Raw genomic sequence first — 14096 nt, 5'->3', positions numbered from 1 at the left:
CGCATTGCAGGTGCGCGTTGGCCAATCACAGGCCCGGTTAGTTCGCCCGGACTTGTCCTGTAAACACGACCGCACCCACCCCGCATGTAAAACGGATTTGCACGGTTGTCCGTGTCGACCATTCTGTGGATCGGGTGTCGTGTCGTTCCTACTTCTTCCCATTTGTCCAATTAAAAACCAGTCGTTTTTTCAGGGTTTTCACAGAGGGAGAAGCCGCACGGTACTATCTGTCGACCGCGTAGGGAACGACGCGGCGCATCGCCGCGTGAACTCCCCTTAACCCCCGCCTATGCTGTCGACCAATCGCGAGGCGTCGTCGTGTAGGCCGTTAGGGGCGGCGTAGTGATACCTGACCGAGACAAGCGGCAGAAAGGCTCGTACACCGAGAGAGAACGGTGGACTCCATTGCTGTCCCGAGTGTGTTTCTCGTCGGCCGTGTCCGTATTGCGTGTCTGTCCGCGCTTTCGTGCACACGAGTTTTTCTATCCCTCCACGTTCGCCCCCGGGCAAAACTGTGAAACCACCGGTAAACCTTTGTGTCTAGTGTCCAAGCGATATCCGAAATCGTCAAGCGTACCGAGACGTAAAACGGGCCAAAATGGTAAGTCCGATTCACCGTTTCCTGGTGCGTGCGTGTGCCTATGCGGACGGACGTCGCTCCGCGGCCGACCCCCTCGCCCTCTTCGCCCTCGCCTTGGCTCTCGTTTGCCGCATTGACGCGCCGAGTGCACGTGCAACCGACTCCGATATACGCATTTACCGGAAATACCGTCTTTTTTTTCTCTGTTCGTTTCCTCGCGGAACCCAAAAGATTCGTATTTCGATCGTACCGCTGTCCCTACCTTATCGCACGCATCCTTTTACTCTACGCACTATTTTGATATTACAATTCGTAATGGCCGGTACGCAGAGATGAAACCGACTATCGATCCGCTCCTCTTCCAGCACCTACTTTTCACCAACTCATTTTTCACCAGTCCTCGAGGAGATGTCACGGGGTTTCGGAAGGTTCGCGAAAAAACGTCGTGTGATCGATCGATACGATTGAAAAAAAAAAATGAAGAGAAAAAAAAACGGATTTCTCGCGTCTTTCGCTACGTTGAGAAGTGTAGCAGAGCCCGACGGTGAAATGTTTCGAGAGTAATGATTCGACGTCGATCTGTAATACGTTGTGCGTCGAATATATCGGGGTGTGTGTAACGGTAAGTTCGATAAAGAACGACGCTGAAAGGGCTTCTTCGAAATTGTAAATTCACCAGTTCTCTCGGTCGGTGATTCGAGATATCTTATCTCGAGATTATCGAATCTTAACGCGAGATAATTTGCTATCGGCACTCGGCTTTCGATACTTCGCGAACTCCGCTTCCAACTCGGTCGGTTTGTACGGTCGCCCGGCGCCAAATTCGAGCTCGCGTAACGATTTTTCCGACGGATTTGTACGCATGTTCTTATTTGCGAATTTATACGCGAGTTATTCGCTAATAGTTATTACACGAAGACGGAAATATAAATAAATTGAAATCGGAATGTATATCGCATACCGTAGACGGCCAGAATTCTATTCAAATACTACAAACCGATATAACGATCTACTTGCGATGGTTATTCATTTAAACAGCTACAATCTTCTTTATCCATCGTAAAATATCTCATTCTCTTCAAATTTTTATTTTCATTCGTCGAGTAACTTGGTCGATAATCGCTCGCCTTTTATTCATTATTCTGTATCTTTTGTTGTAATTACCAGATTGCGAATTTTATCCATGTATGACGTATGAAAAAATAGAAAAACATGCTAAACATATTTAGATTTTATACATTTATACGATACGAAATATTGCTATCATTATATTGTACATAGTTATATCTCGTGAAGTACATTGCACCATCAGCAGTCTAGAAATTACGAATTCGATATTAATTTATTTTCTTTTTCGTGCCGTAACAGAAACGCTAAACATTGTCCTAGTTTTTCTTTCGCATTCGCCGTGTGACCCTTTTAATTAAATTATTCTCCGAGTAAAAGTGTTTAATTGAAAATCATCACTATATATATATGTATATATATATATATATTTGTTATTATTAAACTTCCCTCTTCGGATATTCGTTATTTTTTCCCTGTGGATGTAGTTGTGTAGTATATTCGACAATCACCGTTACACACGGTATACCTCGCTATTGATTTTCGCGGTCTCTCACCGTTGCGCCAATTCCCCGTATTCCTTATACGTTCTTGCAGCCAGCCTTCAACCAGTTATCACAAATACTAACATTTTTCTTTTTTTATCGCACTCGCAATCAATTAAATCTATACTTCGTAACCGTTCCGAGATAACTCGGAAAGCAATTAAATCGTTAAATTGCAACTCGAATTATTATATTTCGTTTAAGCACGCATTTTATAAAATGCGAAACTTAAAATTATTCCGAATACGTAATCGATTGAATCTATACTTCGTAATCGTTATCCGAGATAACTCGGAAAGTAATTAAATCGTTCGAATGCAATTCGAATTATTATATTTTGTTTAAGCAATATATTTTATAAAATGCGAAAGTTGAAACTAATTCCGAATACGACGTTACATAGAAGTCTGCCCGATGAACGTTTTCGCCGCATAACCTAAAATACGTTCGCTTTTCGTGCCGAGCATCTAACGTTCCTCTTAATATCCGCAAATCTTCGAATTCTATAGATTTTCGTTAGCGGAAACATTAAATCTCACCTTATTTGACGAACTACAAACTTGTTTTATTTTTAACGTGGTGAAATGTGAACGAGATGAATGCGTTCCTATGATACGTATTTACTTTTAATCGATAGACAGCTGAAGTATGAATATTGTTTTATTTATGACAATCGTTTCTTTTTTTTTTTAATATATATATATATATGTATACAGCTCTAAATGCTCGATGGATATTTTCGTGCAAAATATATAGAAGGAAACTTAAATACACAGTTGACCTATATTTTGGGATGCCTTCATTCTAGAAGTTCAGTCTGAAACAACTTTTTATGATAACGAATCTATTTTCTAATTGTTTTCTAGATACAATTGTACCAAATAATTTGTATTTGACAGAGAAAAGTGTTTCATACATTATTGTATCTAGAATACGACTATACTAGGTATATTTAAATATTTCCATTCAATGTTCATAAAGGCAATTCTGTAGCGTATCAAATTTCTTCATTTCTTCGTGTTATATAATATACATTCCAGTCCCAGTGTGTATCACACTGAAAATGATATAAAAGAAAGTTATTAATTCGTATTATTTCCCTTTTATGTTATTGTACATGGTGTTATATATGGTACGTGTACAATTGTGACATTAAACTATCCTTATTTCATGGTGTATTCTTTATTTATTATGAAATTTTAATTGCACACAGTCAAATATGAACCTATGATATAAAAAAAAGTCTTTCGCTTAAATATCTTATCCATATGAAAATACATAGCATAATTTTATTCAATCTACAATGTGATAGGTACATTAATATATGTGTAACAGTATTTACATATATATATATATATATATATATATATACATTTATAAAGCATTATACAAAAATATTCAAGCCAAGTTATCTAATTTGTAAGAAAAGAACATGTATAAGTAAATATATACACAATTAATGAAAGTTGATTTTGTATACATAATCGACAAAACCAAATTGTAAAAAAAATTACTTAAGAAAAACATATACGAAACATACCATTATTTATGGCTACGTAATTAAAACTTGTTTGTGGGATTTACAGCATCAACAGATCGATATAAAATGAACTTTTTATTTAAAGGCTGATCAACTCACAGAAGAACAAATTGCAGAATTTAAGGAAGCATTCTCGCTATTCGACAAAGATGGAGATGGTACCATTACAACCAAAGAGTTGGGTACAGTTATGCGATCGCTAGGTCAAAATCCTACAGAAGCAGAACTTCAGGATATGATCAATGAAGTGGACGCAGATGGTATTTTATTTTAATTTTCTTTCACGTTATTATGATGAAAGTTATTTTGTACTATTCATTATGCAACTTTTGTATTTGTTACATTGCATGCGACATAGGTAATATATATTATTCTTAAATACACGTTCTCCTGCGTTCAGTTTTTTGCATAATGAAATAAGAAACAAAAGAATTTTACGCTCCATTAATACCTAATTTATTAAGAATATTGGAAAAAATCTGATTTCAGAAAAAATCGAAATTAAAAATACTTGGAATTGTAGGTAATGGCACAATCGATTTTCCGGAGTTCTTAACCATGATGGCTCGCAAAATGAAGGACACTGACAGCGAGGAGGAAATTAGGGAGGCCTTCAGAGTATTTGATAAGGATGGAAATGGTTTCATATCTGCAGCGGAACTTAGACATGTTATGACAAATCTCGGCGAGAAACTTACCGACGAGGAAGTAGATGAAATGATTCGGGAGGCTGACATTGATGGCGATGGTCAAGTTAATTATGAAGGTTGTGTATAAAAAATTTGTTATTGTAAACTCTCATATCGTACACGTTATTTTATGTAGTATCGTTGTCTCCGATATCTCGAGTGGTTAAAACTTGAATGATCATTAAAATTTTTAAAGTTTTCAGGTTTAATCCAAATGAAAATTTTCTTATAGTTCTTAACTTGCATTTCTTATTTAGAATAATAATTGTAAGTGTTGTAAATCTTTTTTTTGTCTAGAATTCGTCACAATGATGACATCAAAGTGAATGCAACCTGTGTAATGGAAAAACTTGCAACTCGGAGTGGTGTTGACGTATTAAAATAAATCAAGAAACAAAGAAAAAATAATGTTAACAGAAAGCGAATCGACCAGAAAGTGAAAAAAAATCTTATATCTGGGCGCAATGATGTCTATAAAACGCGAAAAGTCAACGTCCAACACGCGTTAATCATCATTAACGATAAGTAATACAGGGCAATTGTTTAATTAAAGAGTTATACCACTAAAATCATTATCTTTAAATACACAAAATACTTAACCACACACAACATGAAACATAAAAGGTACATATTACACGCGCACATACACGGATACAACAAATATACAGCACACATACAAAACAGACACGTACGAACACAAAAGATGATTTATTTCCGTATAAAAGAGTATAATTAAAATCGTTAGAGAGAGATATATATATATGTATAAAAAAAAAACAGACGCGCGCATGTTTGTTGATGATAAAAAGTAAATAGTATGTTCTCTTACTTTCATCTCTTTTTGGCCTTTTCCTGTTTCTTCTATGCACGCGTGAGCGAAAATTCTTTCCTACAAGTTTGCTTTATCGATTCTGCTACTTTCCAACGTACTAAGACAAACTCGATCGATAGGCGGGGAGAGAGGAAAAGCGTTAAAAGAAAGGAAAGATCTACGAGCTATTATAACGTATCGTGTAAGTTCGTTTATTGATCGAGATAGATTGAGATTTGTTTTATTTGTTTCTCGATCGACGAAACGCACTTACGACGAATGTCATCGATACAGCATACGTCGTAGCAAAATTTTATCGGTAACGTATATATATATATATATATATTTAGCGTATACTTGTTTTATTACATTAAAGAAAATTCGGATTAGAGATCGTTTTCCAGAGTTCGAAAAAAAAACAACGGCTTCGACCTTTGGCTTCTCGATGATTCCGTATACACTGGATTTCTTGTTGCGCCATAGCGGATAACTTTAATTCCTCTAATAAACCAAGAAAAATTTATCAATAAAAAAAGTGTACGAGGATGAGAAAAAGAAAAGAAAGTGAAGAAACCTTGAGATGCTCGGGAATACATGTAGTGCTATCTCGGACCCTACGTTTACGTAGAGCCTGAAGAATCTACGAATCGAGTCGTATCGAAGTCTCGACATTCCTAGTGAAGAACTTTCTCTATGCTTTTTCAAACTTCGTTATGCCTTCAATCTATATATACATGACACGCATTATACACAAAAGAAACACATAAAACACATTTCACCAAGTGCGTTCTGTATCCAATTTCATTCTAATCTCCCGTTTGTATCTTGTCTCCACTGAGAAAGCCTTAAAAACAAAGAGAGAAAAAAAAGAACTCGCGCGCGCGTTACACAACGTCGACACCACTTTTGTTGAAATATAAAAAGAAACAACGGAGAATTAGGGATGAGGGATTAAAAGGAGTCAAGTCACAGTGATCGGTGCATTATATTTTCCTTCGCCCAGGGGTGCGTGCCAGTCTCGTAAGCGGAGCAACTAGAACCGGAGAAACTGGTGTGATTTGTGCGATTCGTACGATAATGTTACTTAAGAACTAAGAGTAAAGAACAGACACCGAACAGTGGGAACACATGCGTGTGCCGTCGGTGGTTCAGTCATAATATATATGTAATATATATTATATATACATATGTATAATATATATGTGTGTATGTATATATATGTGTAAAATCTATTATACGTATATATATATACGCGTATATGTATATATATATATAAAACTAATTTACGACAAAAAAAAAAGGAAGAAAAGAAGAAAGAAACAATTCCTCCACAGTCCTTTATTATTTAATATTGAAGTGAACAAAATGAGAAGTACTTGTATTTCTGGTGACCTAGATCGCATTGATCATAAAAAGACAAAATAAATGTATCTTCATTTGTAGGTCACAACTACTCAATTCGTTTCCTTCATTAACCAATGGACCTCTCGTTTCAGCCGTTTTTATCTCATCGTCATTTTTCGATGGCATCTAGAAATAGTTTGCCGACAGATGTATATGTATAATTCACTGTCAACAAGATTCGCGTTAACATATCCTTCGAAGTTTCACTAATTCAGAAACCTTTCATAAAGATTGAGGTGTACGAATTCACGAAAAGAGCTCTTTAAATATTTTACTTCACTTGCGATCGTTCTGATAGCTGTTATCGTTATTGTGAACAAAAAAAAAGTTAAAAAATTAGCGATTCCGCGGCGAAAATGTTCTCACTTTGTAAAAAAAGTAAAGAAGAATCGCGACGAAGTCCTTTTGTAAATGGTGATATAGAGTTTATTCGAAAAACATCCCTATTTAAATGCTTAACAGTTATTGCTCGTTTCATCGATCATTGACAGTTAGTGTCTAAGTCTAAGTTATAAAGAATATATTCCAGTATTTAATATTAATTTTATATTCGTGTCGCCAATTATACATACTCTAAACTAATTTTTCCGTATTTAAGAAGAAGAAGAAGAAGAAAAAATGATTTACGAGAGTTCCCTGCATGCGAGCGTCGAGAACCGATACTAAGTTTAAAAAAAAAAAAAAAAAGATCAGCATTGTGTCTTGAGAGCAACCGTAGCTGGAGATCAGTGGTAAAAAAGAATCGCGTTCTGGCTTTTCCAAAAATCGTTTCTCGAGACGTTCGTTCTTCACAAATAAATAGTTAAAATTCTATTCGAGTCACTCTTGTTCTCAATCCTTCCTTCGAAAATATATGAAATATATTCAGTGCGATATTTATGAAGCTCCGTCGTGACGCGAATAAGAAATTATTTATTTTCTATGTTTACCCTTGATTCTAATAAATGTAACTATCCATTCGGCTAAAAGAAATTCTCGCTACACGTTTATTTCTCCTGTATCTGAAATATGTACGTTCATTATTTCTATTGTATGTGAGATTCTTCTCTACTATATCAAAGGCATACTTCACTTATCGTGCGTGACGAAGCGACACAGTTTGTATAAAATGTTGATATTAAGTTAATAAATTGTTCCCACATATTAAACGACCGATTGGTTCTTGATTCTTCTAACATAGAATCGTTAAATTTTTCGAATCAGAATTTCACGCAATGATTTCTTTTAGATATCTACGTGTATCATTGATCGCGTTTTAATTTATTATTTAAACAATATATTTTATTAGGAAATATACCATTTGCATATTACAGCAATGTAGGCGTAAATTTTGAATCCATCGATACATTTTACTTATAAATATACTTTTAAATCAAATTATTTTTAACTTGTTATACGTCAGAAATCTTAGAATACTAGTCAGTGATTTATCGTTTTTTTTTTTATTTTAAAGTTATGAGTATTGTTTTGTTTTAATTTTTGAAAATTTTTCTAACGAATCAATATTATCGAAGTAGGAGGGTCATATCGATTAATGGGAACATAGCAATTTTCATTTTTACAAGCAATATTTTTACATAAATTGTTATATTATTTTCATTAGAGTAAAATAATCAAAAACGTAATAACGATATCAATCTTTCTTGTTGTTCATTATTTAAATATTACATTATTATAATTAAATTTGCAAAATAGTGTAAAATGTATAAAAGGAATATTAATTTGTTTACAAAAGAGCTTATACGTATCGGTACAAATCGTTTATCTACACATGGAAACTAATGCATATTTAATACAAGTAAAAATTAAATATATTTTCAACTTAAATATTTTTAGTAAAAATGTTGAAAGTACTTTTTTGAGAAATTTCTTTATCCATTACAGATACACAGATTTATGTAAAAAATAATGTATTTTAAGCACACCTTTCAGGAAGAAATGTTTTATAAATAATTGACATGTTTTTACAATGTACAACCTTCTGGCAAGACTTTAAGATGTAGGCACACTTCCTGTAGTAAATTTTTTAGTACTCTTGCCTGGTTCTCTGAACTCTAAAAAAACATATTTCATATTATATTTATTTAAAAAGTTCTGAGATCATTTCGCACACCTAATTATTTCTTTTATATATATTACGTAACACTTGGATAACTGTCAAGTTTTTTCAAAAAATTGCAAACTTACATCATCAAGTACCACAGTTGGTATGAAAGAAACTCTTGGCGACAAGGAATTTGTTAACTCTCCGTATTTAGCTAGGAGTTCTTTGCCTTTATCTCCAGTGGAACACTTTAAAATGGTATTATAATCTAGATTCATCTTCTCTGCGCATGTTTTCATAATATTCACTGGCTTTATATTATTTTTAATCATGCAAGTTATATATTCTAATTGCACAGATGAATTTTTTATAATATTTATAGAACATGCATGAATAATGTTTGCTTCGCATTCAGGAGGTCCATGTTGACACATGAATTTGTAACCATCTTCTGTTTCCGTTGTCTGCAAAAAGGTTTGAACTTGGTGGATAGTTTTTAAAATCTGTACATATCTCATCCTTGTTGAATATAGCTGAAGTTTACACAGTAAAAAAAATAACATGTGCAATCTATTTGACTTTACTTTTGAAATGTCAATAAACTAAATTCTGGATATGTATTTTCTTTTATAATAGGATTAATTGATTTTTAGAGCATTAAAATCATTTTTCTTTTCTTTATCTTTTTGACTTTTTTAAAACATACAAAGTATGCTGCTGAGCTTATGTGTTTCCATTAATAAATAAGAATTGTACACTTAATGAAATGATCATCTAAAGCAATGATCAACTAAAGCTAAATTTATAAATTCTGCAGCTTAGTACTCGTTCTATGCTCTTAGACAAAAAATGTAATACTTGTCTTAATAATACTTGTCTTCTTTATTTTATAAAATGTCTTACTGTAGCTTTCCCATAAGGTATTAATTCCACTCGTATGTTATGTGAAATCTTTTGATATGTTGGCAATAACTGTTTAACGAAGAAACTACGTGAATCTGGACATAACGCTTCGTAGTATACTACTACGTGAACTTTTTGACTCTTCCCCTCATCTTTTTGGTTTAATGTTACTGGTTGGTTGTCCTGAAGCTGTGCTATACATAACTTAGCAGATATCCGCGAAAATCAAGAAAGATGTGTAATTATAATTAAAATTTGTATATAAAGCACCTATATACAAATAGAAAAACAGCTAACGTTTGGCAAGAACGTACTACTGAACTTTAAAGCCAAAAATATTAAAAAGGATATGTCTTTACAATGTTCAATAAATGAAAAAAAAATTGCAGCCAAATTAAATACACTGTTCGCCATATGTTCAATAAATAAAAGGTTATACGTAATCACTATGTATTATAAACCTCGTTTTAATTTAAAAGGTACAGATCAAGTGCAATTAACTGCTGCAAATGTAAATATAATTCTAAAAGGTTCAAAAGTACATATGTAACGTAATTGATTATACATAAGACAAAAAAAATAACAAACAAAATTAAAACATTGAAACTGCTTCGCGATGGTTACACATGCATGTGCATTTTTACCTTCTATGACAGATTTCTCTTGTGCGAAGCTTAGCCAAACTTTTGACGACTGCCAGAGAAGCAAGGCTGATACAATAATCAATAGTATCCTCCATCGAAAATTTCCTAATCCCATTATCTACAATCGCAATATCTACCACGCCGATAACTACAGGATAAATTTTACTTATGATGTAACAATTTTGAGCAGCTAAACGAAATATCAGTGGTGTAACATTGCAACGAATATGGAAGTAAATACGTTGACATTATTTCGTATGACCTACTCTGACACTTCTTTCAAACTGATGACAAATATTGACGTATACGATAGGATAACATTCGTGATCGCCTTTTTTTTCTGATAATCGCGTTTGGATTATCTAATCTGATCTAATCTCTTAGATCTGAAATGTCTTGAAAGATAAGACCAAACTGGTATTTGATAGGTTAATCGAAATATAGAAAGATCTAATTTGAAATTGCTTATAATTTTATCTAAAGAATGTAACGCATGAGTAAATAATATATCATAATTATATATATTACAATATTTATGAAGACTTTACATACATAATTATTTGAATGTATATAACATAAATATTTGAAAATATTTGTAAGATCATCGAACTAATTGTATTCGCTTTATAATTACACAAATTTAACCAAGTTCTTATTAAAAGTTGAATGAAAACTATTTCAAATAGCAAAATATTTTTATTTACAATTATCGAAGGTGGTACTGACATGAAATTGAATTAAAAATACTGTCAGTGGAAAATACAGTGGAAAACATTTATTGGCTAATATTTTCAAGTTCTTCCAAAAACGTTTTACATTTTCCCTTAAGAATTTTAATAGCTTCCACAAATAACACAGCTGGAGTTAACGTTCCCACGGATTCAATAGTAACTATAAATGGTATGAAAAAATTATTAAGATACATGAAGTTTGTTTAAAAAGGAACAAAAAGCACAAAATTAACTGCTACTTACAAATGACATGGTTTCGTACCCTACTTAAACGTACGCATGATTTGAGGTCTTCGTGCTGAAACACATTTCTAGAACAACTATCGTAACGAGGGTTCTTCACCCTCGCTTCACGTGAATCTGGATCGCCAGGCTTATGTTCAATAATTTCTATTACACCGATGCTGAAACAGTTTTTTAAGCGCTCCGCCATTTCACCTTTAACTGGTTTTATTAGTTGTATGTCTGGTAACAATCTGTATGATGCTGTAGCTAAATTTGAATTATAATAAAACATTAATAAATAAAATAAGTAAATATTCTAGTTACTATTAATTAAATAATGTATAAATAGCTTCATGGAAACTTTTTTATACTTAAACTTGCCTACAGGAGAAAATTTGGCATGATCTTTTCCAATTCCTTTAACTGCATGCATAAAAGCATGTATTTCTTGACCAGGACGCATTTTGCATATCAAGATATCATTTTCTAAAACACCTAATTGTTCTGCTCCTCGAGGGTAAAGTTCTGCTTGGCGTCCAATTGGAACCCATTTAATGTCTTTACTATACACTATGAAGAAAGTCTTCCTTATTTATTATATTTTTTTAAAGTTATTTTTCTACTTTGTAACAAGTGATTTAAATTTGTATCAGTGTCTACAATGTGATATTTATATTATATGTATACAGAATCAAGTGCACCCATACCCAGTGAAAATTCAAAGTCAATTTTCTCGTTAATAAAGCCTCGCATGAAAAATTTTTATTTTATATTTTTAACTTATTTTTTCATGTAGAATCACCCCCTTTTTGTATGTACTTTGAAATATTTATATACCATTGCTATTCTTGTACATGTCAGTTGTTCTTCTAGAATCTTTGGGAGCTTGAGGATTCCAGGTGCACGATACCTTAAGTTCATATCTGAGTGTGTCTTGATCGCTAACTTCATCTTCATCTTTAGTAGTGGATGAAGGATATTCGAATAGCCTGGGATCAGCTCGAAACGGTATGAGACCCAACCTGTGAAATCAATTTATATTTTCTTGGAATAAAAAATGAATTATACTTCTTATTGGCTTTAAAAAAACTTGATCATAGTGTAGACACACTTTTACTTTCATAATACTTCCAGACCATTTATTGTAGCATAGACAAGTTTTTTTCAACACAATATATATAGAAGTACTCTTTACCTATGAGCAAGAACTTCGTCTTGGATCAAGCTTGTGTTATTTAGAATATAAACTTTTTCTATAGCCATGGTTGGTACTTCACTCAGAAGAACTCTACGAAATGCATTAGCAAAACCAACAGGATAACCAATTAAATCAAATTCTAATTCACGTTCATCTTCAGATTCCCTGACTACCTGTATTTTAAATTCCTGAAAATAATATAAGACTATATAGCGCAAGACAGATATTTAATGAAACGAGTTAATAAATAATTATTGGTGTATAATGAATTATATTAATTCTTATTTGAATTAAATTATAGAAACTCTAAGAATGAAAGATTTTGTAAAATTATTTAATAATCATATAAATTATATTAAATTAATTCCTTTTCAGTTTCGGTATGCAATGATATGTATATGAAATTTTTAATCGGTTTACTTTTTTAAAATTTTGTAAATTCCAATCGTGTTGTGGTTGGTAATTTGTATAGTCGGAAGCCTGGGGAACAAAATATTAATAATTAGTTTTCTCACACAAACTTGATATATTTCTACGTGTCTGAGAAAACTTACATTAGGTATACCATATTCTTCGAGAATAACACGAGATTTTCGACTTTCATCCATAATTAAATATTTGTTATGACATCGAGGTTACCCGCAAGAAACGCATGTGGTATGCAAAGTATACAGCAGATGCAGTGATGGACATTCGTGGGATTTTTCCGGATCATGCGCATTAGTGCGAGCGTTGGAGTCCTCACTGCTGTATATACTTACTTAGAATTTAGGGTACCATTGGATCCCAATAAGAAACAAAATATAATGTCCTCTTCTTTTCCTCGATGATTCCAGACGTGGACGCCTGCGGTTCATTATCCATTTTTTTTTTAATTTTCTCTAATATTACACTCACAAACACTAACACTCTTGTACTTAATTTGTCCGTTAAAAATTTACAGACTTCGAGAACACGCAAGAGTTGGAGAGATTGAAAATCTAACTAACTAAACTAACTGATCGCGAACTGCCACCTGCTGTACCATTCCAGTTCTTCGAATATCATGTTCTTATAATATCAGAAGTAAAATTCGAACCAAATTCGATTAGTGTCACCTCCTCGTTCGTCATGATCTCCTCATACAAAAGGTAAGTTTCAAGCAAAAAATAAAAATTATGATACCAACTCGAACATTACGTTCTCCTGATACAAGAGGTAAGTATTTATGCTACTTCTTTGAGTATCATGTTCGCCTGATACCAGAATAAAAATTTGGCATGGCTTTTAATTGAATATCGATACTTACCTCTTGTATCCGGATCTCGTGAACAGCGAAGAGATGTGTCAGGGAAAGGAGGGAAATTAATAGGAAACATTCTAGAAATTGAAGAGAAATAAAGGGAACTGTCTGGAGCCCTTATGATTTGTTAAGAGATATTAGGGGCAGTTGGGAGGTGTTAGCGGGTGTTTGGAGATGATAGAGAGTGTTTGAAGGTGTTAGAGGGTGGTAGGAGTTGTTAGTGTGTATTAGGAGCTGTCAGGAAATGTCAGGAAGTGTAAAGGAGATGTTAGATTATGTTAGAAGGACGAGACCAGCAGATGTAATATATCGAATCCTCACATTTTTAGTTAATGAAAATTTTGTAGGGTATGACTAGTGACATCACAATATCCCTAGTTTTAATACTAGTGGCGCCATCAGTGGAAAAACGTCCAAGTTTGTAGACAAAAATAG

General features: G+C 33.3%; 3 protein-coding genes across 3 annotated transcripts; 1 reads left to right on the top strand and 2 right to left on the bottom strand.

The window, feature by feature from the left end:
- The first annotated feature begins 344 nt into the window (after positions 1-344).
- On the top strand, positions 345-7786 carry LOC128872808 (calmodulin). The gene is made up of 4 exons (XM_054115866.1): positions 345-601; positions 3816-3990; positions 4254-4496; positions 4717-7786. The coding sequence occupies exons 1-4, from the start codon at positions 599-601 to the stop codon at positions 4743-4745; spliced, it is 450 nt and encodes a 149-aa protein (XP_053971841.1). The 5' UTR covers positions 345-598; the 3' UTR covers positions 4746-7786.
- On the bottom strand, positions 5045-10839 carry LOC128872807 (GILT-like protein C02D5.2). Its single transcript, XM_054115865.1, has 4 exons — positions 10226-10839; positions 9582-9775; positions 8822-9142; positions 5045-8688 (listed from the first exon to the last, which is right to left on the bottom strand). Exons 1-4 carry the CDS (start codon positions 10338-10340, stop codon positions 8599-8601), a joined length of 720 nt encoding a protein of 239 aa, XP_053971840.1. The 5' UTR covers positions 10341-10839; the 3' UTR covers positions 5045-8598.
- Positions 10840-10985: 146 nt separating this feature from the next.
- LOC128872805 (DNA-directed RNA polymerases I and III subunit RPAC1) lies at positions 10986-13156 on the bottom strand. Its single transcript, XM_054115860.1, has 7 exons — positions 12934-13156; positions 12800-12859; positions 12377-12567; positions 12019-12203; positions 11563-11751; positions 11200-11448; positions 10986-11116 (listed from the first exon to the last, which is right to left on the bottom strand). Exons 1-7 carry the CDS (start codon positions 12985-12987, stop codon positions 11001-11003), a joined length of 1044 nt encoding a protein of 347 aa, XP_053971835.1. The 5' UTR covers positions 12988-13156; the 3' UTR covers positions 10986-11000.
- Between the last annotated feature and the right edge of the window lie 940 nt (positions 13157-14096).

The sequence above is a fragment of the Hylaeus volcanicus genome, chromosome 2 (genome assembly GCF_026283585.1).
Source record: "Hylaeus volcanicus isolate JK05 chromosome 2, UHH_iyHylVolc1.0_haploid, whole genome shotgun sequence".
NCBI classification, from domain to species: domain Eukaryota; kingdom Metazoa; phylum Arthropoda; class Insecta; order Hymenoptera; family Colletidae; genus Hylaeus; species Hylaeus volcanicus.
This window is presented reverse-complemented; position numbering and strand designations above follow the sequence as displayed.

Excerpts from the sequence above, each read along its gene's own strand:
- LOC128872805 (XM_054115860.1), bottom strand. The coding sequence starts at position 12,987 with ATGGATGAAAGTCGAAAATCTCGTGTTATTCTCGAAGAATATGGTATA. Across the intron at positions 12,568-12,799 it reads ATTTACAAAATTTTAAAAAA|GAATTTAAAATACAGGTAGT; the intron begins GTAAACCGATTA and ends TATTATTTTCAG. Across the intron at positions 11,117-11,199 it reads GGTACGAAACCATGTCATTT|TTACTATTGAATCCGTGGGA; the intron begins GTAAGTAGCAGT and ends TACCATTTATAG.
- LOC128872808 (XM_054115866.1), top strand. Across the intron at positions 3,991-4,253 it reads CAATGAAGTGGACGCAGATG|GTAATGGCACAATCGATTTT; the intron begins GTATTTTATTTT and ends TTGGAATTGTAG. Across the intron at positions 4,497-4,716 it reads TGGTCAAGTTAATTATGAAG|AATTCGTCACAATGATGACA; the intron begins GTTGTGTATAAA and ends TTTTTTGTCTAG.
- LOC128872807 (XM_054115865.1), bottom strand. The coding sequence starts at position 10,340 with ATGGGATTAGGAAATTTTCGATGGAGGATACTATTGATTATTGTATCA. Across the intron at positions 9,776-10,225 it reads AGAGAAATCTGTCATAGAAG|CACAGCTTCAGGACAACCAA; the intron begins GTAAAAATGCAC and ends AGTTATGTATAG. Across the intron at positions 9,143-9,581 it reads TACCTTATGGGAAAGCTACA|ACAACGGAAACAGAAGATGG; the intron begins GTAAGACATTTT and ends ACCTTTTTGCAG.